This window comes from Leucoraja erinacea, chromosome 34 (assembly GCF_028641065.1).
Source record: "Leucoraja erinacea ecotype New England chromosome 34, Leri_hhj_1, whole genome shotgun sequence".
Taxonomy (NCBI): domain Eukaryota; kingdom Metazoa; phylum Chordata; class Chondrichthyes; order Rajiformes; family Rajidae; genus Leucoraja; species Leucoraja erinaceus.
Genome location: NC_073410.1, coordinates 3,806,271 through 3,819,466, shown reverse-complemented (window position 1 = coordinate 3,819,466; position 13,196 = coordinate 3,806,271). Strand labels below are relative to the sequence as shown.

The following is a 13,196-nucleotide window of genomic DNA, read 5'->3' as shown; positions in this document are numbered from 1 at the left end:
TCAGCCTGAGCCAGCAAACCCAAGCATTCTGCTGAGATAACGTCTAACGCAGGTTGATTGATATTCCTTCCATCGAGTCATCGGCAATAAAATGTAGAATTAATAATCTCCCTGAAACTCTCCAGGCTATATCTACATGTCAACATCATAGAAAGACCAGATATGTGATCACAATGGTCATCTGTCATCAATGATTTCCACTTATCAATGATCCCAATGTTCTAACCAATGCCATTGAAGACATTGGACATTTTAGTTTTAGTTTTTTAGACTTGCCACACAAAAACAGGCCCGTCGGCCCAACGAGTCCACACCGACCAGCAATCCCTGGGCACTAACACTATCCTACACACACTTGGGACAATTTACATTTAATGTATACCAAGCCAATTAACCTACAAACCTGGATGTCTTTAGATTGTGGGAGGAAACTGAAGATTTTGGATTGGTCGAAATTCAGTCGTGTTTCAGCTTAAAAGCCCTGTCCCACGGTACGAGTTCATTCCAAGAGCTCCCCCGAGTTTAAAAAAAATCAAACCCGGAGTAAGCACGTAGAATGAACGTAGCGGGTACGTCGGAGCTCGGGGACGTCTCTTAGCGGCTCGTAACGCTAACGGCAGGTACTCGGGATGACTCGCTAACGGCAGGTAAGCACAGGAAGACTCGTGAAGATTTTTCAACATGTTGAGAAATGTCCACGAGAGTCCCGAGTACTGACGAGTGGCCATTACTGTAAATCTCTTAGTTTGAATCAGGGCAAAACTCGGGAGAGCTCTTGGAATCAACTCGTACTGTGGGACCGGGCTTTTAGTTTTATACTGAAGCCAATCCATGCTGAGGGCTGGCCACATTCTGCGAAACTTAGGACTTTACTTGGAATATAGTATAAACATCAATTAACACTTGGAATATTTTTACAGGACACAAAGGGACACGAGGAAGCATTGCGCCTGTCCTGAGGATAACACGTGTTGCAACACACAGCCAGCATGGATCAAACATGAAGGGCTTTCTATTCTGCGTGAAGGGTTTGTAACATGATTATGCAAACAGTGTGCAAGGTCATGAGCTATGAGCATAAGCACATTAACATTCCGCGAGGGGCTGGTATGGGGAATGTCTGCTGTCACAGTGCACCAGCCACTCTGTTCATTCTGCAAGGGAACAAGTGACAGCCACACATCATTTCAAATTATTAACTGCTGTGCTTTTTTTGTTTCCAAATCCATTCATAGAACAAAATCCCCAAGTAATTATAAATTTGCAATCTAAGCCGGGGATAATGGAGGCTGAGATGATCCAGTCCCATTAATAGCAGAAGGCTATTGGGCGACTGTGCCAGAGAGATGGTATGGTAGGAAGGTCTCAAATATTAGTGCAATCTAGGAAGTCCCTGATGCTTCACATATCTCCTGCTACTGAATGCTCTGGCCCCTGTTCTTGATGGAGGTATTAGGGCACAGGGTTTAGAGTTTGAGGTATTCACTGTCAAATTGCTGATTTGAACTTGACTGCTTCTCGATGGCCATCGGGGTCCTGGTCTCCACCAGATTAAAGTAAGCTGTAGCAGTATAGTGCTTCAGTCAGGGAAACTACCCAACATACAGCTCACACCACTAAACACCCAGCAGACATTTGACTTTGGAGACACAGCATGGAAACAGGCCCTTCGGCCCACCGAGTCCGCGCCCATCCCTACACTAGGATTGCCTTACACATTAGGGACCGTTGACAATTTACAGAAGCCAATTATCCTATAAACCTGTACGTACTTGGAGTGTGTGAGGAAATGGGAGAAAACCGGAGATCCCAGAGAAAACCCAAACGGTCACAGGGAGAATGTGAAAACTGCACACAGATAGCAGCAGTGGTCGGGGTCAAACCCTGGTCTCTGGTGTTGTAAGGCAGCAACACTGCTGCTGCGCCACTGTGCCACCCCTCGTTATGCATCTAACAGCTAATCTTTTCCCTTCCTTACATTTATTTGGAGGGACAAGGGGGCTAAAATATAACATTCCAGTGGGATAAATCTGGGCATTTTGCAATCCCGAGTTCTTGGAAGGTCTAAGGTCTAAACAGGCTCTGATGCAGCATTAACGTCATGTCTAATAAATGCTCTTTTTCCTATCATAACTCAGGTGAGAAGGTTTGTCACAAGAATCCAGCTGCATCATGTTAACAGGAAGCAACCATTACAAACAGGCAGCAACAAGAGATTTAGTGCAATGAAAATGTTGTATGTTTTTCTTAATCTGCATGTGCAGCTCCCTGTAGATAGACCTAGAATTCTGGAGTAACTCAACAGGACAGGAAGCAACTCTGGGGAAAAGGACATCACCCACTCCTTCTCTGCAGAGATGCTGCCTGTCCTGCTAAGTTACTCCAGCATTTTGTGTCTATCTTCCCTGAAACCAGCATCTGCAGTTCCTTGTGTCTGTGTTGGTACATTGGATATATTTACCCATGAATATCTAGGTGTGTAGATCTTCGTGTCTGAAGATTTGATCGAGATGGATAATAATCTAGCACTAAAACCCTTGCTGCGAAATATCAAAAAGCCAAGCATATGACCATACTGTAAATAGAATTGAAGTGCATTAACTTTGGTCTCACCCGCAATCCAAAGTACAGCAGGAAGAATACGTTGAATGCCATGTCAATCTGTAATGTGAAATCATCGTAGAAATTCTGGCAGGATTCTATTGGGCTAGTGAAACACAGGAAAGGAAGATTTAGTTTGAATCAAAACAACTCTAAGCACAGAATAATATAAGCCACCATAAAACATTTTCCAGTCCTCATTGCACTTCTGAATAGCAAGAGTCTTTATCCCTGCAATTTTCCACATAAACTGTTTGTTTTCATTCTAGGCAAACACGAGGAGAGAGCATCCGATATCAGGGAATACCGACAATGCATCGGGAATATACACGGGATTTGCTGTAAAAAAGGAACATGCAAAAACAAAAGAGTACAAAGCAGATATCATTCAGTACATTGTTGGTCCTTGATTAACCCTTAAAGAACTGAATACTTAAAAGTCAGTTTAAGATTTCAAATGAGATATATATGCATGGAAATAACATGAGTTCACTGTAAGTGGCATGCCATAATCACAAATGTATATTAAATCTTTGTTGAAGTGCAAGGAGTTTTTTTGCAGTGCTTTAAGGGTTACTAAATTCATGCAGCATCGCTTTCCTGCATATGAGAAGCAGCCATAGCAAGTGCTAAAATAGAATATCTTGAGTAACAGAATCAGGCATCAGTTATTGATGTGTATATGTGTAACACATGCAATTCAAACAAACAAAATTAGAATTGCAACTCTCTTAAACTTTACTCCTCCGAAACGTTTACATCTACTTGTCAGTCCACGTGTAACTTGCCGCCGAGTAAATTATGGAAGAGGGCTCTTCAAACGAAGACAAGTTTTAAAGATATTCAACCAGTAGTCCTACGTGCAAACATGTACTCATTTCCAAGTTGATATGGTGTTTTAACTGCATGGAATTCCACCATTATAAAACTATGTTATGATCATCTGGTGAAAATGTGACACATTTTCAGTGCTTTATTTGCCTTCTGCAATTAGACACAAATTATGCACGTTTTAAGTATGCATAGTTAATATATAATGCAAATAATGAAATTGAACACCAAAGGTTAGAATTATTTAAATAAAAGTGCTGGAAAGGCCCAGTATTGCACAGCTTTGATGAAGGACTCGAGCTAATATAATATTTGCCATTTCTCCTTCCCCAGTGCTTTAAATTTGTAACATTTTCCATTTTTGATTTAAAATTTGTATTTTTTTCTCTATTTATTACCTGGACCCAACTCATTCACTGGCATGAAACAGATGTGCACACAGTGTTGGAGCAACATGGGACATTTAGGAGGTTTAGACACCATAGTACAAAGGGAATTAAACAGATATTACACAATAACTTTAACCTACTGCAAAGCTGCTTAAATCAAAGATCCTATAGTGGAGCAAGATAGACCACTCCTGCTAGATGCAATGGGCTGACGTGTAGTACGCAACAGAGCGGAACGTGGGCCTTTTTTTCATGCATTCCCGTAACCAGACCCGACCCGACCCGCAGTGCGGGGGAACAGTTTGTATTAATAAATTAAAATTCTGAAAATGAGGAGAAGATTTTTACCAAATAACTTTTATTTTTACGAGGATGTTTCCGTAACCGGCTTCCATCTCCGCACTAGTATCCTACGGGATCTTTGGTGCGGAGACGGAAGCCGGTTATGGAAATGGGGCCTAAAATTACCCATGAATCTGCCCATCACCGTACTACGTCTTTTTCGTTGAGTGATCTATCTTGCTCGCTATAGGATCTTTGGCTTAAATTGGCTTGGCCACGTTTAGAGATCCCCAAGTCTAATGTTCAAAGACGCTCAAAATTTATAAATTCATTAATGATAAGAGCAGAATTAGGCCATTCGGCCCATCAAGTCTACTCCGTCCTTCAATCATGGCTGATCTATCTCTCCCTCCTAACCCCACTCTCCTGTCTTCTCCCCATAACCCCTGACACCCGTACTAATCAAGAGTCAATCTAACTGCCTTAAAAATATCCATAGACTTGTCTAACTGTTTCTTGAACGTTTGGGAAAGTCCCGGCCTCAACTACCTCCTCTGGCAGCTTGTTCCACACACCCACCATCTATAACAGCCTATTGCACTTTATCTGTTTATTTATGTGTGTATATATGGTCTATGGTATATAGACACACTGATCTGTTCTGTATTTATGCCTACAATATTCTGTCGTGCTGCAGCAAGCAAGAATTTCATTGTCCTATCTGGGACACATGACAATAAACTTTCTTGACTCGACGACCTATCCTATTCAATTACAGCTGAAATTTTATTCTTGATATTTTATAAATATCTATCAGTTCAGGGATTAAAATGTGGAGTGGAAAAGAGGAACAAAAAGCAATAAGGTAAAGTATTTACAGGTGGGTTTGGGTTTGGTTCTGGTTTCCATGTCACCAGTTCAGCACTCTGATAACATGCAAGGTAGCCAAGTCTTGAACAACATGCATTAAAATACTTGCAATGACCGGCCAAAAGTGCAATATGGAACCTAATCTCATAATGCACAGAAGGCGGCAGCGAGCAGAAAAATGAGCCATCGTAATATCGATGATAGACATTTTTGGCAAACAAATACAGAATGCTACAATGTCTTAAAATTTGGATTATGTGAATTTGAAGTGTTAAAGGGAAATACATAAATTCACCAAAGATGACTGGCATTTTTGATGCACGGTTGAAGATTGCACTCTGAAAATCAGTGCAAAAACATGACAATCAGCGGTGGAACTAGAGCAGCTGGGAACGAGAGACTCAGAAGCCGCTGATTGTAATCTGTAAATAACATGCACTCAACCCTAACCACTGTGCCACAAGCTTTTCAAAAGATGGGCAAAATAATCAAGCTTTCATTTTCCCACTGACAGTGAACAGACTCTCCTTTTGTGAACTAAACAGCATCGGAAATAGATTAAATCAGATGTATTTTTCATCTTAAGAAGCCAATCTGTTCATATGTAGGGGGCCGTTGGTTACTGGCACATTAGGAGCTACAGAGGTAGAAATAGGACAGATCACATTTAAAATACCTCTCAAATTCAGTGTGATTACATCCACTGCAGGTGAATGCAAACAACTGTTGTTACACTGAGGACAGCTAAACTCGTAAAGAAAAGTGGCCTGATATCACAATTCATCAGAAAATACCATTCTGCCTTGTAGCAATAACAATAATAGGAATGGTTTAGTATGATTTGAATGTGAAAGCTGTCAAAAACATCTTTATTTTACTATTATTTCTTGCTAAAAGAACATTTGACAAATACCTCAAAAATATTTACCGTGCTTTTACAACTTCAGTGAAAGGATTAACAAAAACAAATGGATACTGTTTCTGTGGATTCTAAATAATTAAAAATTAATTTTATGAATGATCTGGTGAGCAGTGAAAAGTAAGCTAGCCATCTAAACGAGTGAAGCAACACATCTTAGGCAGATGCAATGGTAGCTGTTATTGACTGCATTGTATTTCAATGTAAGCATTTCAATGAAGATAAGCAAGAGAACCATCAAGTCTACTCCACCATTCAATGACGGCTGATCTATTGTTCCCTCTCAACCCCATTCTCCTGCCTTCTCCCCGTAACCTTAGACGCCCTTCCTAATCAAGAACCTATCAATCTCTGCTTTAAAAATACCCAACTTCTTGGCCTCCACAGCCGTCTGTGATAATTAATTCCGCAGATTCGCCACCGTCTGGCTAAAGACATTCCTCCTCATCTCCATTCTAAAGGTTTTCATCCCCCCCCCCCCCCCCCCCCCTTCTCAATATCACTGCAAAACAAGTTTCCTAAAATATAGTTTCATACAGTTAACTCTTTGTAATTTGAATGTGTTATTTTTAGGCTACCTAGACATCTTTTTCACAATATTTGTTCTTGTTTCAACAACAAATGATACAATCCCAAAATTACTTTGTACCAGTTTACTTGCATGTCCTATCCATGTACCTGTCCAAATTTGTCTTAAATGTTGCCTCAACTGCAGTTGTAAAACAAGGCACACTTAAGAAGGCCATTCAGCCCCTGAGGCTTGTCCTATCATTCGATTAGATTACATGGTGCCTGAACACCATTTGCTTGAAAACTTCACAAGAACGTCATTGATTTCAGTCCCAATTGCTGATAAAAACGAGATGAGTCTTGTAAACTGATGTGCCTCAAACTCAAGTCCTCTCCCCAAAGGTCAAGAATTGCTGCCTGCATCTTCCAACAAGCTGAGAATACAGACCAAAGCGTTCCACTATATGTGGTAATACAAACTTCCATCAGTGAAACTCGGGTCAGTAATCCCATGGGGCCATTCAATGCATTATCTAAGTGGAAATGCTTTGTACGGAAGCTGATGAGATGAGTGCCAGAACCCAATGGAAAGTTATTAAAGACCCTAACAGTGTATGCGATCCAGAACAGATGCCAGATAGTATTTATACCACCCTTCAAATATTGGATTCCACACGGAACCATTCACAAACCCATCTGGACTCTGTCTAATTACGTGTGTCCTGAGCAATAAATCAACAAGGTAGAACAAAAGCCTGGCGTGAGTTAACCGGCAGCAGGGAGCATGTCATACACTAAACTGAAGCTTCGTCGTGGTCTTGTTGGGTCAGGGGAGGTGTTGAGACACTCTGAACACACAGTCCCAGAGTTTGAGAGTCAAGAGAGTTTTATTGACATATGTCCCGGAGAGAACAATGATATTATCAGAACGCCACAAGCCAGCAAGGTTGCACCAGACCATCGATGGATCCAGAACAAGGAGTGAAACCACGGCTAACTTGTCAACGTTCCTTGAAAAACATGGGAGGACTAAACACCCATAGATTGCTCAGATGAGGAACACCACTTGTATAGTAAAATAATGGCTGTCTTTGATCCCAACTTTATACTTTAGTCAAATTCTTATCTACACTTATACCACCTGAAAAGATCAAAATTTTATAAATATTTGCCTGTATATTTAAAAAAAAATTAGATTACTGCAAAAGTTAGAATCTGCTAAACGTAAAAGATTTCTAACAAAAATGACAGAATAACGAATAAGAAATAATGAGGATGATCAGGATTTAAAAACTTGGCAGTTTCCAATGATGCAACAAAGGCCAATGTGACGAATCGGCAAACACCGCCCGCCCATCTCAATGCCCTTCATCGGGTGTAGTTGAAAGCACCGTGATAACTCCAGGACAGAACAAACAACGTCCTTGATTCTGAAGTCAATGGGTAACATATTGTACCAGAACAAGGGATGGGGCAGTCATTGGCTCCACTCCATAGGAACGAACAAATTCAATCAGTCCCAAGTTAGCTTGAGAGTAATTCTAAACAATTTGTTAATATTTTCATTTATTGAGATAGGGACGATGCCAGCAGACTAACATTTATTGCCCATCATTTGAGCAAATCTTTCCAATCTGTTGGCCAGAGGGCAAATCTTCCAAAGTAGTAGTTTCTTCTGTGTCAGAGGCCATTGGTAATGTTTCAAGTTTTAATTGGTTTGCACACGCAGTTAAGATAATTGAAAACTATATTATGAAACAAATTATTAATAAGATATATCGGTTATGAGTTCCAAAGACTTTAAAAGTTGATCACTCATCAGTCAGTACCATATGACAAAATCACCAAGGAACAGTACAGTGTGCAGAACAGTTTCATCAACAGTAGACATCAGTGATAAAGTCCGCTGTCTCTTTCAGTGGCACAGAACAGCTTCTGGACACCGATGAGTGTCTGAAGACCGTGATCACAAACCCAACACAAAGCCCATGTTCGGGAAGGAACTGCATATGCTGGTTTAAACCGAAGGTAGACACAAAATGCTGGAGTAACACAGTGGGACACATGTTCCACCTGGTAAAAGTGGACCTTGTCCCCGTGATTGGTGGTAATTAGTGGATCACCCACACACAGCTTTGAAGAAGCACAAGAGATACCAACAGTGCCGTCTCCACGAAGGCCAAGTGAACCAACATCAGCAAGTTGACCTCTCCCAGGTCAACATCCCAAGCAGCAACTCCCTAAAGATAGGCAGTCATCTTTGATCGGCAGGTCGTCTCATTCATATATCCAACATGTAAACTATTCAATTTAATCTGACCTATGTTGGAGCAGGGGATTTTCAAACGGACAGAGGTAAAGATTTGATGCTCACAGAGCCTTCTTATGCTAGCAAAACATCCTCATGGTCTCCTGGGTACCTTTGGTCCATCACACCTTGAAGCAGCAGAGCAGCATTTACTATAGGATTGTAAACCTCAACCTTTGTACTGGGAGTTTTCTAAAGTCCAGTGTAGATAATAGGAAGAGTGACCTACCTGGCCCACCTGTGGTGGAGACCCATGTCACATAATAGCCTAATCAATCACTTCAGAACTGGAATAAGACCCTGTCATGCATGACCATGAGTGACCTGAGGAGCAATTTCTTTAGTCAGAGGGAAGTAAATCTGTGGAATTTATTACCACAGTAGGCTTTGGAGGCCAAGTCATTTAGTAATTTTAAGGTGGAGATTGACAGATTCTTGATTAGTAAGGGTGTTGGGGGTTATGGGGAGAAGGCAGGAGAATGGGGTTGTGAGGGAAAGATAGATCAGCCATGATTGAATGGCAAAGAAGACTTGATGGGCCAAATGGCCTAATTCTGTACCTATATCATGGACATGACTGCTTAGAAACAGGCAGACATGGGATCCACAATCAATAAAGAGATGTGTGGAATACAGAAGCAGAAATGTTTTAAAAAATCTTCATAAAACTTTGTTTAGAGTGGAGAAACTGGAGTTATTCCCCTTGGAACTGGAAGATTGAAAGGAGATTGCCAGATCTTGACAGTGTATGTAAAGTAAATAATGAGATGTTTCCATTAATGAATAGTTCATGGATAAGGACTGCAGAAAAAGTGCAGGGCAAAAAATACAAGGAGATGTGAGAGGAAACCTTTGCATGTGGAGTGTGGTTTCAATCTAAAATTCATTGTATCGTAAGGTAGTGGCAATAATGCCAATTAGGCCTTTACAAATTGAATTTGATAGGTTCTTGAGGGTTCATAATGTACAAGACATTGAGCAAAGAAATGGAACGGAGCAATTTTCTTTACAAACATAGACTCGTTGATCCAAATGGCATTTTGATTCTTCTTGCTTATTCAGCTATGTTTCAATACCCCAGGCATGAATTGGACACAAATCTTTCAGGTGAAATGGGGAAGAGCTTCATGCAGATAATCAAGTAGTAGACAGCACTAGAGTAATTGTGCAGTTCAAAAGGAATTCAAGCAGATAGACCAAGATGAATGGATTAACGTTGAGGGAAAATACAAGTAAATAGCATGGAGGAGCAGAGACTGGAACGCCACTATAATAAATGTATTTAAAAAAAAGACCCTTAAACTCAATATATATTATAATCAAAGAAATATCAGCAGAGAATATCAAATGTTAACAAAGCTTCTGCTGACTTGGTAATGTCACCAGTTTGAGATTAAATATCATTGATTATAACACTGAATATCAGAATGTCACCTGGCTAAGAATCACTTGAGCTTGACTTAGTGGCCAGTACTCAAGTGAAGAGATTGAGGAGGTTCAGTTGACCTCTCAAATTCCATGAACTCCAAGTCTGTGGGAGATCAAAATGGCCACAGTGTGAAACAAATCAATAATTAACTTACTTGTCAGGTTATGCCAACAAAATCTCCAAGACATCCAAACTCTACCACCAAGAAAGCCATCTGGTACAAGTACCTGCCCAATTCACACACCATGCTGAATTGGAAATGTGTTGCAGGTCCTTTATTGTTACTTGCTCAGAATCTCGACACTCCTGACCCAACTCACCATGGGAGCATCTACACCACCGCCTTCTTAAATAGTTGACAAACATTTCACCTCCCCTTACCATTCCTATATTAACCTTTTTGTCCTGGGCCTCCAGGACAAAAAGCCAATAATCTAAAGCCAACAGAAGCTCATGTTATTATTTCTAAGACAATGTTAACAAGTCATCACACAAGGGTGTTGAAATTCACTAAATTGGAGGAAGAGCACCTCATGTTTCACTTGGGCAGTTTACACCCCAGCGGTATGAACATTGAGTCATCTAATTTCAAGTAATCCCTGCATTCCTTCTCTCCACCCCACCCCCATCCTTGCCATCGCACCAGTTCCACTGTTGGCATCCCCTTGTTATCTCCCCTTCCCCAGCCACCAATGGGCCATTATGAGCTCCACCCTTCCTTGGTCATCTGTTGCCGGCCCTTTTTTGTTCTGGCCTTTTCCAACCTCCAGTTCCCTCCCCCTACCTTCAGTCTGAAGAAGGGTTCTGACCCGAAACGTCACTCCTTCCACCACCATTCAGCACCAGCACATAATCCCAGTGTTTCAAATCATCGACGACGTGTCCATCCGTTACACTGCAGCCACTTTGACGGTACCTCCTGGGCATGTGACCTCCACCACCAAGGACAAGGGCAGTAGGTTCATGGGCGCACCACCACCTGCATGTTCCTCTCCAAGTCTCATGCCATCTTGACTTTGAAATATATTATTAAATATATATCCTGTTACTGGATTTAAATCCTGAAACTCTCAACACGCCAACACAGTGAGAACACCTTCTCACCAGAAGGACTACAGTAGTTCAAGATGACAACACACCTCAAGGACAATTAAAGGTGGGCAGTAAGTGTAGACTTGCTAGGAAAGGAAATGTTCTAGAGATGAATACACTTGACCAGGTAAAAAACAAGACTCAAGCCTTTTGCAGTCTGCAAAAGGTGGACACAGATACATTCCCACACAAATGCAGGGAGAAAGAAAGTAGCCAGGCTGGGCACTCAAGCCTGACCCGCAGAGTTACTCCAGCACTCTGCATCTTTTTTTAATGAAACAGCATCTGCAGTTCCTCGTTTCTCCCCACAAGCTTACCTGCGGTGAAAGGTTGGCCAGAACTAATGTCACAGAACCAAGTGTTTGGGAGTAATGATTGGCCATACAACAGCCTCACTCTTCAGACCAAAACTTGGAACTTGAATCTTAACATTAAATTAATCAAAGACATTGTCTAATGATTTGTATGAATCCAATAACTGACACCAGCTTCCACACCATCTCAGTGTGAAATTTACACTAATGTCTTGTCTTTTTGCACAGTCTTCATTCTTTTGGAAATTTCGTGTGTCGTTTATGTACAATTTATTTTTGCATTTGTGCCCACGATGCTTCTGCAAGCAAGATGTTCATCATACCGCCCTTCAACCCAGTGACAATAAACGTCACTTGATTTGGAATCACAGATAACTTCTCTGTACCTGCGGTGAAAGGTTGGCCAGAACTAATGTCACAGAACCAAGTGTTTGGGAGTGATGATCCAGAGACATGAGTTCTAATATCATCATGGTGGCTAAAGCACATGGAAAAGTACAGCACAAAAACTGGCCCTGTGCCGAGGTCAACTCTTAATCCATATCCCTCCATTCCCTGCTTATCCATATGCCTTTCCAAACGCCTCTATCATATCTGCTGAAACACCTCCACTGCTGCATATTCCAGGCACTCATCACCCTCTGCATATAAAACTGCCCCGCACATCTCCTTGAAACCTTGCTCCTCTCACCATAAAGCTATGTCCTCCAGTCCAGAGTATGATTTTTTTCATCCTGGAAAAAAGGTTCTGACTGTCCATCCCATCCATGTCTATCATAATTTTACATACTTCTCTCATGCCGTCCCACAACTTCTGGTGTTCCAGAGAAAACAGTCCAAGCCTTGTTTGAATCCAAGGAACCTGAGTTGAAGTAATTTTAGATCATTGGAGTTCGAAGAAAAAAAAGCAAAGCTCAGTAATGGTAGGCACAGAACAGTTAGATTGGCCTGAAAATCCATCTCATTTACTAATATCCTTGAGGGAAGTAAATCTGCTCTCCGTTCCTAATCTGACCATATTATATTTGTGAGCCGAGACCCACTAATGTGGTGGACTCTGTGTCTCTTCAGTTCAGGTAACATTCGGGAAGGACAATAAATGATACCATTGCTTGTGACACCTGCATCCCGTGAATGAATAAATCTAAAGCCAACAGAAGCTCATGTTATTAATTCTAAGACAATGTTAACAAGTCAACACACAAGGGTGTTGAAATTCATCATCTACTGTATGTACTAAGTAGCATTAAATCAGTGAACATGAATCTTAGAAGTCTGGTTCAACGAGCACAGTTTTTTGGCAGAGATTACAGGGTAAGCAAGTGCAGTGGAGGGTAGATTTTCACTATCTGTATAAAGCCTTCAGAGCTTTATAAGGCATGTGTCTGTGCTGAAGAATTTAGAGTCATGATAAAAGCATTTGTCCACCAACCTCTCCAGCAAATGATGTGCAGAGCCCGTTAAACACTAAGTATAGAACAGCCCGGTGAGGATTTAGCCTCTGAGACAACAAATGCAGATACAACACAGTCCGATCAGGAGTATTAAAGGGGGAGGTATGCTTTGGCAATGTCAGAGTACAAAAACATATGAGGTGTGAATGCATTCCAATGATTGTGTTGGCCTCTTATATCTAATGCTCAGGCAGATG

General features: G+C 41.2%; 1 protein-coding gene across 15 annotated transcripts in view; it reads right to left on the bottom strand.

Moving 5' to 3' along the window:
* Nucleotides 1-13,196, bottom strand: part of kcnma1a (potassium large conductance calcium-activated channel, subfamily M, alpha member 1a) — a 486,207-nt gene that overhangs the window by 234,007 nt on the left and 239,004 nt on the right. For 14 of the 15 annotated variants that reach the window (XM_055661691.1, XM_055661690.1, XM_055661680.1 and 11 more), the window contains one exon: nt 2,614-2,707. In XM_055661691.1, coding sequence (XP_055517666.1) covers nt 2,614-2,707 — 94 coding nt within the window. Of the gene's footprint in view, nt 1-2,613; nt 2,830-13,196 lie in introns of those variants that run through there. The other variant, XM_055661686.1, reaches the window with a different exon arrangement.